The sequence below is a fragment of the Theropithecus gelada genome, chromosome 4 (genome assembly GCF_003255815.1).
Source record: "Theropithecus gelada isolate Dixy chromosome 4, Tgel_1.0, whole genome shotgun sequence".
NCBI lineage: Eukaryota > Metazoa > Chordata > Mammalia > Primates > Cercopithecidae > Theropithecus > Theropithecus gelada.
The window spans coordinates 161,004,262-161,017,724 of record NC_037671.1 but is presented as its reverse complement, the minus strand read 5'-3'; the positions used below and the strand labels follow the sequence as shown (position 1 = coordinate 161,017,724).

The window sequence follows — 13,463 nt, the reverse complement described above, 5'->3', positions numbered from 1 at the left end:
GTTTCAAAGGATCTCCTTTGTTACTACCTCATGTTATGTAAATAAAATCATAATCAGTTATATTGCCTCAAATAGACGACTTCATTTTCAACACATGTGCAATAGAACTGCAGAGGGTGGTTCAAGATAATATCCTAGCCTGTGATTTGGTGTATTTTGAATAAATGAATAAAAGCTGTCGGCCCTGAGCGCCCCGACTCCCAGTACATGCAGAATAGCAGAGGTGTATTGAGCCTTTATTTATTTATTTTAATATAGTTCATTCACTCAACAAACATTTACTGGGAATATCTCAGACCAGCTGACGCTTAGGGAAATAGAAAAGAACAAACGTTGAATATCGGGGGTGGGGTTTCCCCTGATACCTGCGAATGCTTGGGACATCAGGGCACAACAAAAAGGCTAAAGATTCCTGTGTCCACATCCTGAGGTGGTAATGGGGTGACGGACAGATTGTACAATAAAAACCTAGGATTCACTCCATGAAAATGTTGTCGTTTTTCTAGTTGAGCTGGTAAATTGGACTGTGAAGAAAGAATGCCCTAAGCACAGTGGTAAATTCACAACCAAGGCCCAATACTAGATTCGATTCATTCACTGACACTCTGGTTGCTAATTACAAGTCTGAAATCGATTCATCAAGGTAGTTAACATCCCTAAACATCAAAGTAATAGCTGTTTTAGGCCCTAAGAAAGTGCAGCCCGGAGAAGTATAAATGGAAAATGTGCTAAGGCTGTTATTTAAATTCTATTCAAATCAAATGTGGCTTGCCTATTTTCAATCTGACTTATAATTTTGGCCAACCAAGCTACGTTGGGCTGTGTTCCTCGGCTGCCACAAATCATCCTCACAGGCTGAAAGCTCAACTGCTTCGTGCTCTTTATTTTTTTATGCCTATGCCAACGTTGCCGATGTGGTAAAGCTGTCACCACGCCGTCAGGAGGGCTGCCTCCTCTGGCGCGAGCAGCCTAAGAGGCTTCCGGCTGCTGCGGCGTGAGCTCCGATTTGATCAGACGCCACTCAGGAAAGGGATTTAGATAGTGGCCATTTTTCAACTAAGTGCGTCTGCCGCACTTAATAGCAAAGCAAAAGCCACGCTTTCTAATCTCCAGTTAGGCGTCCAAGAGGAAGAAAAGTGGCACTTGCTGGCTGAGGGAGCAGCGTGTCTGCAATCACAGCCGCGTTTCGCCTCCTGGTCTTTTCCTCAATGTGGGATTGTCTTTTTGTTTTCTGCCTGGTCTAAGCTGGCCCCACAGAAAGAACAGACCAGACAAGCTTACTGAGGTAAAAAGTGCGGGCGGCGGTGAGGTCTAGAGGGTCTCCTCGGAACTAGGCAGAGACGCCAGCAAAAAGCGCCTTACGGCCAAGCTAACTCAGGCCTAGCAAAATACCCACCCTACTCTACCGCCTCTCCGGCCAAGGCCGTCGCTACGGACCAGAGGGCGGGGCCGCCACACCTTCGCGCGAGACCAGCCACGCGACTTCCCAGAAGGCCTCAGGCAACATCTTAATAGCAGCCAGGAAGCCGGACCAGAGCGGAAGGGTGGGCGGGGCTTGCCCGCATATTTAGCGGCACCCGAGGCCACGCCCCACATCGGAAGTGACGGAGACGAGCTAGCGCGTCGAAGGTACCTCTATGGTTTTCCTCGCGTTCTTGAGTCGGGAAATGGCCGCTGTGTGGTTGCAACGGAGATAAATCCCTGGAACCGCGATTCGGCGTGTCAGGTAGGCCTCGCGCTGTATTCAAGTTACTCAAGAAGCAGTGAAGACCGAGGACAGGCCATATTTTTGACTCTTCTGTGGGTGGTGACGGGTTGGCGGCAAAAGGAGAACCAAGGAGACGTTGCGCCGTTATTTGTGCGTTTTTTCGTCAGCTTCCTTAAGGTTTTCGAGGCACTACGAGCCGAAAAGGCCGGGCGGGGGCGCTGAGCAGTGCTAACGGCGCGCGCGCTCGTGTTTGCGAACCTGGCTCGAGACCCAGAGCCCGCGCGGCCTCCGGTGCGCGTGCGCATATATTCCTCTTCCACCCTTCCCCCATTTCTTCAGCCTGTATCCCTGCGCGCGGCCGCCTGAGCCTTCCGCGCACGCGCGCTCGTTCCTTTCTTTCTACCCCGCCTACGGCGCCGACGGCCGCCAGAGGTGCAACTTGTGTCCGCCTTTCATTGGCTGGGACTGCCACGTTTCTTCCTGGCCTTTGGGGTTTTGAGAAAATAACTGTGACCCGCAGCAAAGTGCGTTGAGTAGGTCTGCCCCTTTTCTCGTGGTCTTTAAAACAACTCCCCAGCTTCAGACTACCCGTCAGTTGATGCCTCGTTTTTGTGATGCTACTAGGTTTTAGGGCTCTGTTCTGCCCCTCGCTGCTGACCCTGGTTCTCTGGAGTTAATTTCAGTACCCCCTGCAACCCGCTGTTTTGAAGCTAGCGCGCGCTGTTGACTTGTGGTGGTTGCCTAGTTACGTTTCCCTAGCGAGGGGATTGGGTCTTAGCTGGTGGTTCTGAGCCTGGCCCTGCCCCATCCGGCTGAAAGTGCGGTTCTTCACGAGTACTAGCGAAGCCGAGTCTTCAGCAAGTGATTCAGCCCGTTTAGTCGTGTCAGAAAAGTTGCAGCCACAATTGCTAGACAGCTGGTGTGAGAAATGGGTGGGAGTGGCGAATTGGACTTTGCCTTCATTTTAAATTCATGAGTTGGTTTTTAAGATTCGCTTTTAAAATTTATTTCTTCAGAATCAAGCTGAAGTACCAGCAGCTACTTTGCTACCTCAGACGTTTTGAAAAAGCATTTTAGAATTGGAAAAAAATTAAGACAAGTTGAAAGCAAGTGTGGCTAACACTGATGAAAAAGATGAACTACTTGAGACTTGTATCTCATTGCAACAGCGTCTTTCAAATTTTTTGGTATTACAAAGCAAAACAAAATGTATTGCTCCTCGTGTGAATTCTCATTTCAGTTCGACTCTAGTTGAAATGTTAGGATACTGTTTAGGCAGTAAATAACCTTTACGTAGGAAAAACTGCTACAAGGTTTGTGCATTTTTGATCATAACCAATTCAGGATAAATAATTTGATGGGAGGGAAAAAGTGACTCCTCGGCGGGAGTTGAGGCTGCGGGGAGCTATGCTCGTCCCCCTGCACTCCAGAGGGGGCAACAGAGCGAGACCTTGTTACTTAAAAAGGTAGCTCATGGTAAACAACCTTGGAGCATCTTCTCTTAGTGATATCATACTTTAACCATTACATTGTGGTGAACACTGAAATATCTTCTTTAATTCAGGTAATTAAAATGGTGGCAAAGGAGACTGTTTAGCCAGAGCCCTTCTTGACTTTGAAGAACAGTGGTATTGTAAGACTTGGTGACAGACCTGTAGGTCTGATAGGCCCACTGGTAGGCTCAGCTCAGGTCTGGTTTATTTATTTATTTATTTATTTTTGAGACGGAATGTCGCTCTGTCGCCCAGGCAGGAGTGCAGTGGCCCAATCTCGGCTCATTGCAACCTCCCGTCTCCGGGTCCAAGCGATTCTCCTGCCTCAGCCCCCCGCCCCCCTTCCCCCCCAGCAGCTGGGACTGCAGGCGCCCGCCACCACACCCGGCTAATTTTTGTATTTTTGGTGTAGATGGGGTTTCATAATATTGGTGTCGAACTCCTGACCTCAGGTGATCCACTCACCTGGCCCACCCAAAGTGCTGGGATTACAGGGGTGAGCCCCTGTCCCCGTCCTCGGTTGAATTTATTAAACTTTTGTGGGCAGCAAGCTGTAAGAGGTTAATTATGTGATGAGAAGACTTAGAAATGGAGAAAGTTTTATCAGTTCTATGTAGGGCTTAGGTTGGGAGTTTCCGGAAACTACGTTGGAAATCAGTAGTTGCACACTAGCTGAATTCAGCTGTGTAATTTACAGTGGTTTGTTATTTAGTAAATAAGTAGAAGAGGGAATTAAGAAGCTAAAATCTCTGGGTACTTGTTGGATATGAATTTGTTAATTGTTTACACTCAGGTAATAAGTGTTACCTCAGTCATAGCATTTAATATGTTCTGACTGTCCCTAAGGCTGAAAACCAGCTAGTATACTAACACGAAGATAATACTAGCCTGTATTTGTGTAGTATTTTAGAGTTTTCAAACACCTTAATTTTATTTATTTATTTGTTTGAGACAGAGACTCGCTTTGTAGCCCAGGCTGGAGTGCAGTGGCGCCATCTCGGCTCACTGCAACCTCCGCGTCCCTGGTTCAAGCGATTCTCGTGTCTCAGCCTCCCAAGTAGCTGGGACTACAGGCGCCCGCTTGCCACCATGTCCCGCTAATTTTTCTTTTTTCTTTCTTTTTCTTTTTTTTTTTTTTTTGAGACACACGCTTGCTGTGTCGCCCAGGCTGGCGTGCAGTGGCGTGATCTTGGCTCACTGCAACCTCTGCCTCCCAGATTCAAGTGATTCTCATGCCTCAGCCTCCCCAGTAGCTGGGATTACATGGGATTACAGGTGCACGCCACAAAGGCCGGCTAGTTTTTCTTTTTCTGTTTTTGAGATGGTGTCTTGCTCTGTCATCCAGGCTGGAGTGCAGTGGCATGATCTTGGCTCACTGCAACTTCCACCTCACGGGTTCAAGCGATTCTCCTGCCTCAGGCTCCAGAGTAACTGAGATTAGAGGCGACCGCCGCCACGCCCTGCTAATTTTTATATTTATAGTAGAGACAGGGTTTTGCCATGTTGGCCAGGCTGGTCTTGAACTCCTGACCTGGGGTGATCCGCCCACCTTGGCCTCCCGAAGTGTTGGGATTACAGGCGTAAGCCACTGCATCCAGCCCAGACATTTTATTAAGCATGTCTGGAAAGACTTCTAAATGATGCTGATTAATGCTGTATCAAAAATATTAAGGTAACCTTACATGCAAGAATCATTTTAAGTAAACGTGGTTAGCTTGTAGAAAGGCTGCCTAAACAAGGTTTACCAATAATGATGGCTAATGCTAGATTGTATACCATGAGCCAAACATTAAACTAAGCTGTTTACGTACCTTAGTTCATTTAACCCTGTACTTGTAAGGAAGTACCATTAGTAGCCTTAAAAAAACAAACAAAAACAAAAAACAAAAAAACACCAACAGAATTTGAAGCTGACAGATTAAGTTAACTTGTTCAGTGTTGGTCAGTTAGTTAATGGCTGAGCCAGGATTTGAATCTAGTCAACTGGAATAATAGTCATGGGCTATATTTTTAGGATTTGAAAAGATGGAAATAGCATTACTTTGTTTACAACAATCTGGGGACCAAACTCCTTGAGTCTGCTAAAATGAAGACTAGGATCAAGTATGCTTGAAATCGTAATCTTAAAGAATTCATTTTGGGTGGCTTTGTCTTGGATATTTTGTTGAATCCAGTTTCTTTGCTCTGATCAAATTTTCTCTTTTTTTTTTGAGACAGCCTCGCTCTTGCCCAGGCTGGGGTGCAGTGGTGCAATTTTTGCTCACTGCAATCTCTGCCTCCTGGGTTCGAGTGATTCTTCTGCCTCAGACTCTGGAGTACCTGGGACTATAGACGTGCACCACCACGTCTGGCTAGTTCTGGTATTTTTAGTAGAGACGGGGTTTCCCCATGTTGGCCAGGGTGGTCTTGAACTCGTAACCTCAGGATCTGTTCACCTCGGCCTCCCAAAGTGCAGGGATTACACGTTGAGCCACCATGCCTGGCCTGATATAATTGTTTTCTAGCTAGTTTCTGATCACTTATGTTCTAGCTGGTCATTATGTATTATTTCATGAAAGATAGGCTCTGTTTAGATATTTAAGAACCTTATTTTTAAAAATAAAACCTGCTTTATTTTATCCTGTGTTCCTCATTGGTTAGTGTGTCAATTGGCTAAAGATACGTACTGCAATTTATTCCTTATCTCTCTATACAAGTGGGAATCTATTAAATGATCTTGGTTGTAATAAAGGGAAGATTAATTTGGCATTTTTAATTCTGTATTTGGGTTTTGGCCACCTCAGGCACCTTTTAGGGTATTGAAGAAAGAGCACTGGAGTTGGAGTCAGGAGATTTCAGTCAAATTTTGGATTAACCATTTACAGTCCGACTATGGGCACAAAAAACGGCAAACATATCTTTTGTTTTCTCCCTCAAACTTGTCCTTCTCCGAGATAGGGTTTCTCAACCAAGTAAAATCCTGACCCCTTTTGGTGATCTACTAGATGCTATTTGATCTGGTCCATTCCTCCTCCTGCTGCCTTATTTCATACGCTCAACTCCTTGATCACATTGCCTCAACCTTCTTATTGGTGTTTCTGTCCAGAATTTGCTAAGTTTGTGTCCTCTGCCTAGTATGCTCTTTCCTCTGTGGATCTTTTCTGTGTTCCCTGTCCTTAGACCCAAATGTTACCTCCTTAAAGAGGGCCCAAGGATCCACCTAAGTAGTGTCCCCGCCCACCTCCTCTGCATGTCAACTTGTACTTTTTCCCCCCTCTCCAATGTGGCACTTGCCACTATTTGATTTTTTTCTTGTTTTCTGTCTTCCCCTCTCTGAAAGCTTCAAGAGAGTAGGGAACTTAAAGTCCTTCTTAAAATGCTGTATTCCCAGCATTAGAATAGTAGTGTCTGTCATGTAAGGCACTTACTTCAAGTTATTTGCAAAGTTTAGAGTTCTCTGTATTTGAAAGATGGGATTAATATGTAGCTCATGAGATTATCAGGATCAAATATGAGATTATTTTATTTAAGTCACCTAGCACGGTTCTTGGCACATGGCTGGTATTTAGATGTTTAGTTTACTATGATTTATTGCTGATATCTGTTCTTGCTTTGGTTTTTGGAAGGCAGGGACCACTTACAGAGACATATTTCCTATAGTAACTAGTATTGTGCTTTGTATGTAGACTTTCATTTTTTAAAAATTAGCTGAACTAATCAGCTTTGATACTGATTTATTTATTGTATCACATTTTGTGTGTTATTTGAGTTATTGGTGTGGATCCTTGAATATATTTATAGATTGTGAACAGGAATGTATATCCACTGGTCTAACAGCCTATGTTCCCTCTTCTGTCAGTTTTTTGTATCTAGTGTTTATTTTCTTTGAACTTCAAAATATCATGACTTGCAGTAAAGAGATCTGGCAGTTGAGTCTTCTTTGGATATATATAGAAATTAGCCTTTTGAAATTGTTTAGGAAAATGTTAGCTAAAATGAGCCTTGTATCACTTCTAGGAGTGAATCAGTAGTAATGACTTTCCAGGTCAGAATACAGTTTTTTATCAGTACTCCAGTTTAAAATACTGCCATTTTTTTCCTCTGGCCACTTGGGGTTTTGATATTTTAAAAACTAAACTTATATGTCCTTTAGAAATCCTTTTGTTTTGTACCCAGCCTTACTTGGCTTTTTGACTTTACTACTTTTTTAGTATGTTTCCCATAATAGGTTCCGATTCCTCCTTCCTAGCCTGAACTTCAAATCTCTCCCCAGTTGGAGGGCCATGGATATTTTAGGAGACACTATTCTTGATTCACCAGTTTAATGTTACTATTTCTTCTTTGTATTTCCAGTCTCATTTTATTTTTAAAATTGGATCTTGGTGAGAGTTACAGATTTCCATTTAAACTTGTTCATGAATTCTTCTGAGTGCTGGCATATATTAATCTTGTATTCTTTAGTTTCTGTTCCCCTAGTGCTTTAGACTATCCTTTGCACATACTTGATGTGAATATACACAGAGCTAAACCTTTCAGTATTGGTAACTTGAATATTTTGTGCAAAGTGTATTTACAGAGTAATGATAAATTATTTTAGGAAGAATACTTTCAATAGATAAAAGTTTCATTGCTGACTGTTCTTTTATTTGAATATACATGTATCAAGATGCTTTTAGGCACAGAATTTGAAGTTACTATGATGGCTGTTAATGTGGATTTTAAAATCAGTTTCACATGAAACTAAATTGTGTGAAAGGAAGTACCAAAGAGAATAAGTAGCAGAACATTAAACTCATATTTTAGATGTTATAAAGTAGAGCATTATGAAAATTATAGATTACATTTTTTTTTTTTTTTTGAGATGGGGTCTTGCTATGTTGCCAAGGCTAGAGTGCAGTAGCTAGTCCCAGGTGTGATCACAGCGCATTGCAGAGTGCAGTAGCTAGTCCCAGGTGTGATCACAGCGCATTGCAGCGTCAAACTCCTTCTGCCTCGGCTTCCCAAGTAACTGGGACTACTGGCTTGTGCTACCTTGCCCCTCTAACAAGATGGCATTATGTTAGCTACCTTGGAATTTTCTGATGGAACGACAACATATCATGTTTCCTAAAGCTCAAATTGCTAAAATTAGAATTCAGGTAGTTAAAAGTAAAAAGATGCTGTCAGTTTCATAATACACTACTGCATTGTGGTTTACAAAAAAGTTGAGTTTTAGGCTTTTATGGTTAAAAGTTTCCTATTTCCTGAATTAGTTTTTCCTTCCCTGACATTGTAAGTGCATTTATTAGAGTTTATTGCAGTGCCCATTATATGCATTGTAAATAATGGTTATTTAATTTAACATAAATCAATATAATGTTTTTTTGTCTTCGCTAGGAATTTGAATTTAGAGTTTAATCTCTCAGAGCATTCTCTCCAGGAGGAATATTTACAGTATCTGAAAGACTTCACTTGACTTCTTGATCCTGCTTAAAGCCAAGGTAAAGAGCATTCATTTTTCTAGTTTTCACTTTTGACTTTTTTGAGGAAATGTCACTACTGAATTGATGATTCAGTTTTGTGTTTATTTTGGTGGCTTGTGTGAAGTAAGTCAGATATTAAGTTAGTTTTAGGAAAAAGGTTCTTTTTCTGTCTTCTTCCAGGTTGTGTTCCTGCTTTTTCTATTTCTATAAACACATCTACTAAAAGACTCAGGACATACAAGATAAACTCTGTTACTTAACCCATTTTCCCTAATGTAAACAAGAGGAGATTCATAACTTGTTTCTACTGTAGTGTTTAGGTAATTCAAATTGATTGTTTCTTATGTGCTAGGTGTGTTAAGTGAATTAAGTTTATCAACTCATTAAGTCCTACAAGTCTGCGAAATAGGCACTGTTATTTTCTTTGTTTTACAGTTGAGGAACAGGCTCAGGGAGCTTAAGGAGTTTGAATTCATGTAGTTTAAATGCAGAGACCATGTTCTTAGCTTTTTTCCTAAGTATATTTTTGCAGTAGAGCAGAAGATATCCATTTCTTTTAGACTGCTATTTGATAGGCATGCTTTCTTTCCATTAGTTTTTGAAGTTTCAGGTGTAGCTATTAAAAAACAAAGCAAAACACAAACCTTTAAAAATAAACTTGCTGCTTTAAAAAATATCCAGGTTCTGGGGAATGCATACATTTGATAGTTACTTATTAAATACCTGTTGTGCTTATGTGCCACAAGCCCAGCTACATCCTGTTGACTGGAAAAGCCTACAGAATTCATGAAACCTTAACAGAAATTACCATCCAAAAAGCCTCGAGCCAAGAACAGAGATTCTGGAGATGCAGCACAACACAGCATCTCTAGCTCTTAGTAAACTCATAGTGTTTTATTTATGAATTAATACAATGGAAAAGAATGTTGCCTTATTGCTGGACTGGATCTCCAAAATCATTTCCAGCTCTGGTTTCTTCTTACAGTGTGTCTGATTATCTCAGAGTGGGATAAAAATAAATATCTTAAAGTAAATTTGATCACAATGAATGTAAATTACGTATTTATATTCTTCTAAAATGTTTGGGAGGACAGAATTTTGAAATCAGATAGCACTAGAATGTCGCAGTTCCCAGTGGCCGAGATTCCTTCCTTTACAGGCTGTAAATTTGGTTTTTGCCAATTTCATGATGTTGTCAAAACTACAGTTGCTAAACCAAATTTGTGTTCTACGAGGTATCAGATCTCCCTATGTTAATGCTAAATTTCTTTCTTCTGTGTTGTGGAATTCTTATTCTGCCTTTTTGAACCTTGAACCTATGTTTTATTTCTGTCTTTATGTATTTCTTGCTCCCTTGGGATTCAGAAGAAGAGTGAGAGAAGACAAAGGTGGTAGTCTATTAGAGGATAGTTATGTTCTGTTTTGAAATCAGCATGAATTTGTTATTTATATTGTTTGATGAGGAACTATCCAGGTATTACCATTACCTCTTCTATAAGTGAACTCATCTTAGTACCTCCAAGTAGTATTTTATTATACTGAACAAAGTCTAGGTAGGTAAAATAAGTGCCTTCAAAAATATTTGGTTGTAGGAGATACTATTTAAGTATTATGGGAATTGCAAGCTGTTAGAAGTTTAATAAGTTGATTTTTATTGAAATAAATACTTTTTGGTAAGTTAGTGTAAATTTGGAAATAGTTCTATGCAGCAAAAACAAGCTTCAGAGGCTAAGATATCTCAATCATTGAAAAGTTGAAAATGTGACATTTGGGATGTACATGCAGTGATTTGCTATGTATGTATATTTTTTCAATTTTGTGAGGAGTAGATCTTATAAATCAATTAGTTCTGACAGTTACTGATTTCTGTACCCATTGAGGTCTAATTATAGCGTTGGATACCATGTAGTGTTTAGAAAAGTTAAACTACTGGTGCCCAAGATTTTTTTCTTGTAGTTCTGATATATCTTTCTTGAAGTAATCCCTCCAATTCTTTATATTTTATTCTTCTTATATCTTCTTAACAAAGCTTCAGGGTGAACTAGTCGTCACAAAAGTCCACTTTATTCTGTAGTCATGAGTACTGAGAGCAGACCCACGGCTCCAGCTGTTCAGAAACTTTGTGTCCTGTATACTATATAGTACCACTCCAGACAGTATTGTGTATATGGAGTGGTCAGCTCAGTCTCATTTTCAAGGCCATAAAACACAAGATAACAGCCTAGTAGGTTTATTTTTTGTTAGTATTGTGACACTTTATTTTATTTCAGTTGCCTTATCTGTAATACCTTTATTATTTATTTATCTTTCTTACAGGAGAGGTAGGCATTTGTATTGGGCATGGAATAACACATAACATGCTGCTGCAGTCTGATCTCATTGCTCTTTCTGGCTTCTGTAGCTGCTGCCTTTTTGGATTGAGGCACCTAAGTGGGGCAGCCCATAAAAATCTTCAGTTGTGTCTTTAATCTACAGTATCTATCATGCAGGTGAAAACAGTTTTAGTCAGGGATAATTGACTTGTCTTCTGAATACTGATTTGAAAATGATGGTGAATAATAGCCTTTGAGAAACTTGTAAAAATCAAATTTTATCTGAAAATAACGTAAAATTTAAAAAATCATATTGTAATTTTAACCTTTTTTTGCCCTATCATTTGATTAGGAGAAAAGAAATGGGTCGCTCCAATTCTAGATCACATTCTTCAAGGTCAAAGTCTAGATCACAGTCTAGTTCTCGATCAAGATCAAGATCTCATTCTAGAAAGAAGCGATACAGGTGATTTAATGTGCTTTAAATTTTTAAAATAATGATATCAGTTATTATTTGTTGAATGCGCATCTTAAACACAGTGCTAAACCCCAAAATGTATTTTATTCTCTAAGAACTCTGAAATGGATCTGTTGTTACCCTTATTGTAAGCGAGAAGTTGAGAATGTTCAACTAACAAGCTCTAGTATGGCAGAGCTTGGATTGAAATCCAGTTAGTCTGACTCCAGGTCTCAAATTTTACTATATAGTATATGGTAGGTTTCTTTGTATTTGTCCACAATGTTAAGAGATGAATTGGGTAATGCAAGAATTTGACAGTGAAAAATCTGTGCGTATTGTTTTATAGTTTCTCATTTCCGACTTTGATTATTTGAATTCTAACAAAATAATTCTTTTTGTTAAAAAATTAACAATTCTGGTTATTTTTCTTTAAATAGTAATACATACTTAGCATAGAAAACAGAAACCAGAAGTTGAAAATACAAATGACCATAATCCCATTAAGAATTAATAGTAGTTGATGATTATTCTTTTTTTCCCCCCAGGCTTAACTTTATTTTATGTATATATTTAATTAATAGTATCTCACTGATACAGTTTTGTGTAATCTTTTCCCCCATTTAACTGTATATTATGTCATCCCATTAAATATTCTTTCACAATTATCAGTTTAAGTGCTTGCCTAGATGTACTACAATTTGCTAATATGTCCTAATGTGTGTGATATATATATAACACACGCACGTGTGTGTGTGTGTGTGTGTTTTGTGCCTTTATTTTTAAGGTCTTTAATGTATTCTCTCAGTATTTACCTTAGGCTTTTTGATTAGAAACCATAAACTTTTGTACAGATGAGGTTTTTTAAAAAAGTGTATTTTTATCTTTACCATTTATTTACATGTTATTTTCAACCAGAGTATTTAGAATGGTAAGATGAAATGCTTTATTTTTCTTGCATTGATATTTATTTCATTTTTAGTTCTAGGTCTCGTTCCAGAACATATTCAAGGTCTCGTAGTAGAGATCGTATGTATTCTAGAGATTATCGTCGTGATTACAGAAATAATAGAGGAATGAGACGACCTTACGGGTACAGAGGAAGGGGTAGAGGGTATTATCAAGGAGGAGGAGGTAGATATCATCGAGGTGGTTATAGACCTGTCTGGAATAGAAGGCACTCTAGGAGTCCTAGACGAGGTCGTTCACGTTCCAGGAGTCCAAAAAGAAGATCCGTTTCTTCTCAAAGATCCAGAAGCAGATCTCGCCGGTCATATAGATCTTCTAGGTCTCCAAGATCATCCTCTTCTCGTTCTTCATCCCCATATAGCAAATCTCCTGTTTCTAAAAGACGAGGGTCTCAGGAAAAACAAACCAAAAAAGCTGAAGGGGAACCCCAAGAAGAGAGTCCGTTGAAAAGTAAATCACAGGAGGAACCGAAAGATACATTTGAACATGACCCATCTGAATCTATCGATGAATTTAATAAGTCATCAGCCACATCCGGTGATATTTGGCCTGGCCTTTCAGCTTATGATAATAGTCCTAGATCACCCCATAGTCCTTCACCTATTGCTACACCACCTAGTCAGAGTTCATCTTGCTCTGATGCTCCCATGCTCAGTACAGTTCACTCTGCAAAAAATACTCCTTCTCAGCATTCACATTCCATTCAGCATAGTCCTGAAAGGTCTGGGTCTGGTTCTGTTGGAAATGGATCTAGTCGATACAGTCCCTCTCAGAATAGTCCAATTCATCACATCCCTTCACGAAGAAGTCCTGCAAAGACAATCGCACCACAGAATGCTCCAAGAGATGAGTCTAGGGGCCGTTCCTCATTTTATCCTGATGGTGGAGATCAGGAAACTGCAAAGACTGGGAAGTTCTTAAAAAGGTAAAAACTAAAATACAGAATCTACAGTATAATATTGTTTTTGTTCTTTGAATTCTATTTGGAATTAAAAGACGTAAATTTGTGATACATGTTTAACTAGCGGTTTTTACTCTTGACTTCCTTCATTTTAAGATAATTCCAAATTGTTTTTACTTTGG

General features: G+C 40.0%; 1 protein-coding gene across 5 annotated transcripts in view; it reads left to right on the top strand.

The window, feature by feature from the left end:
- The first annotated feature begins 1,570 nt into the window (after window positions 1–1,570).
- Window positions 1,571–13,463, top strand: part of BCLAF1 (BCL2 associated transcription factor 1) — a 31,535-nt gene continuing 19,642 nt past the window's right edge. For 3 of the 5 annotated variants that reach the window (XR_003118978.1, XM_025381979.1, XM_025381980.1), the window contains exons 1-4: window positions 1,571–1,726; window positions 8,557–8,660; window positions 11,307–11,420; window positions 12,394–13,305. Coding sequence is in view for 4 of the 5 variants with exons in the window: in XM_025381979.1 (XP_025237764.1) it covers window positions 11,317–11,420; window positions 12,394–13,305 (1,016 nt within the window). In the remaining variant the exon portion in view is untranslated. The remainder of the gene's footprint in view (window positions 1,727–8,556; window positions 8,661–11,306; window positions 11,421–12,393; window positions 13,306–13,463) is intronic. The other 2 variants (XM_025381977.1, XM_025381978.1) reach the window with 2 other exon arrangements.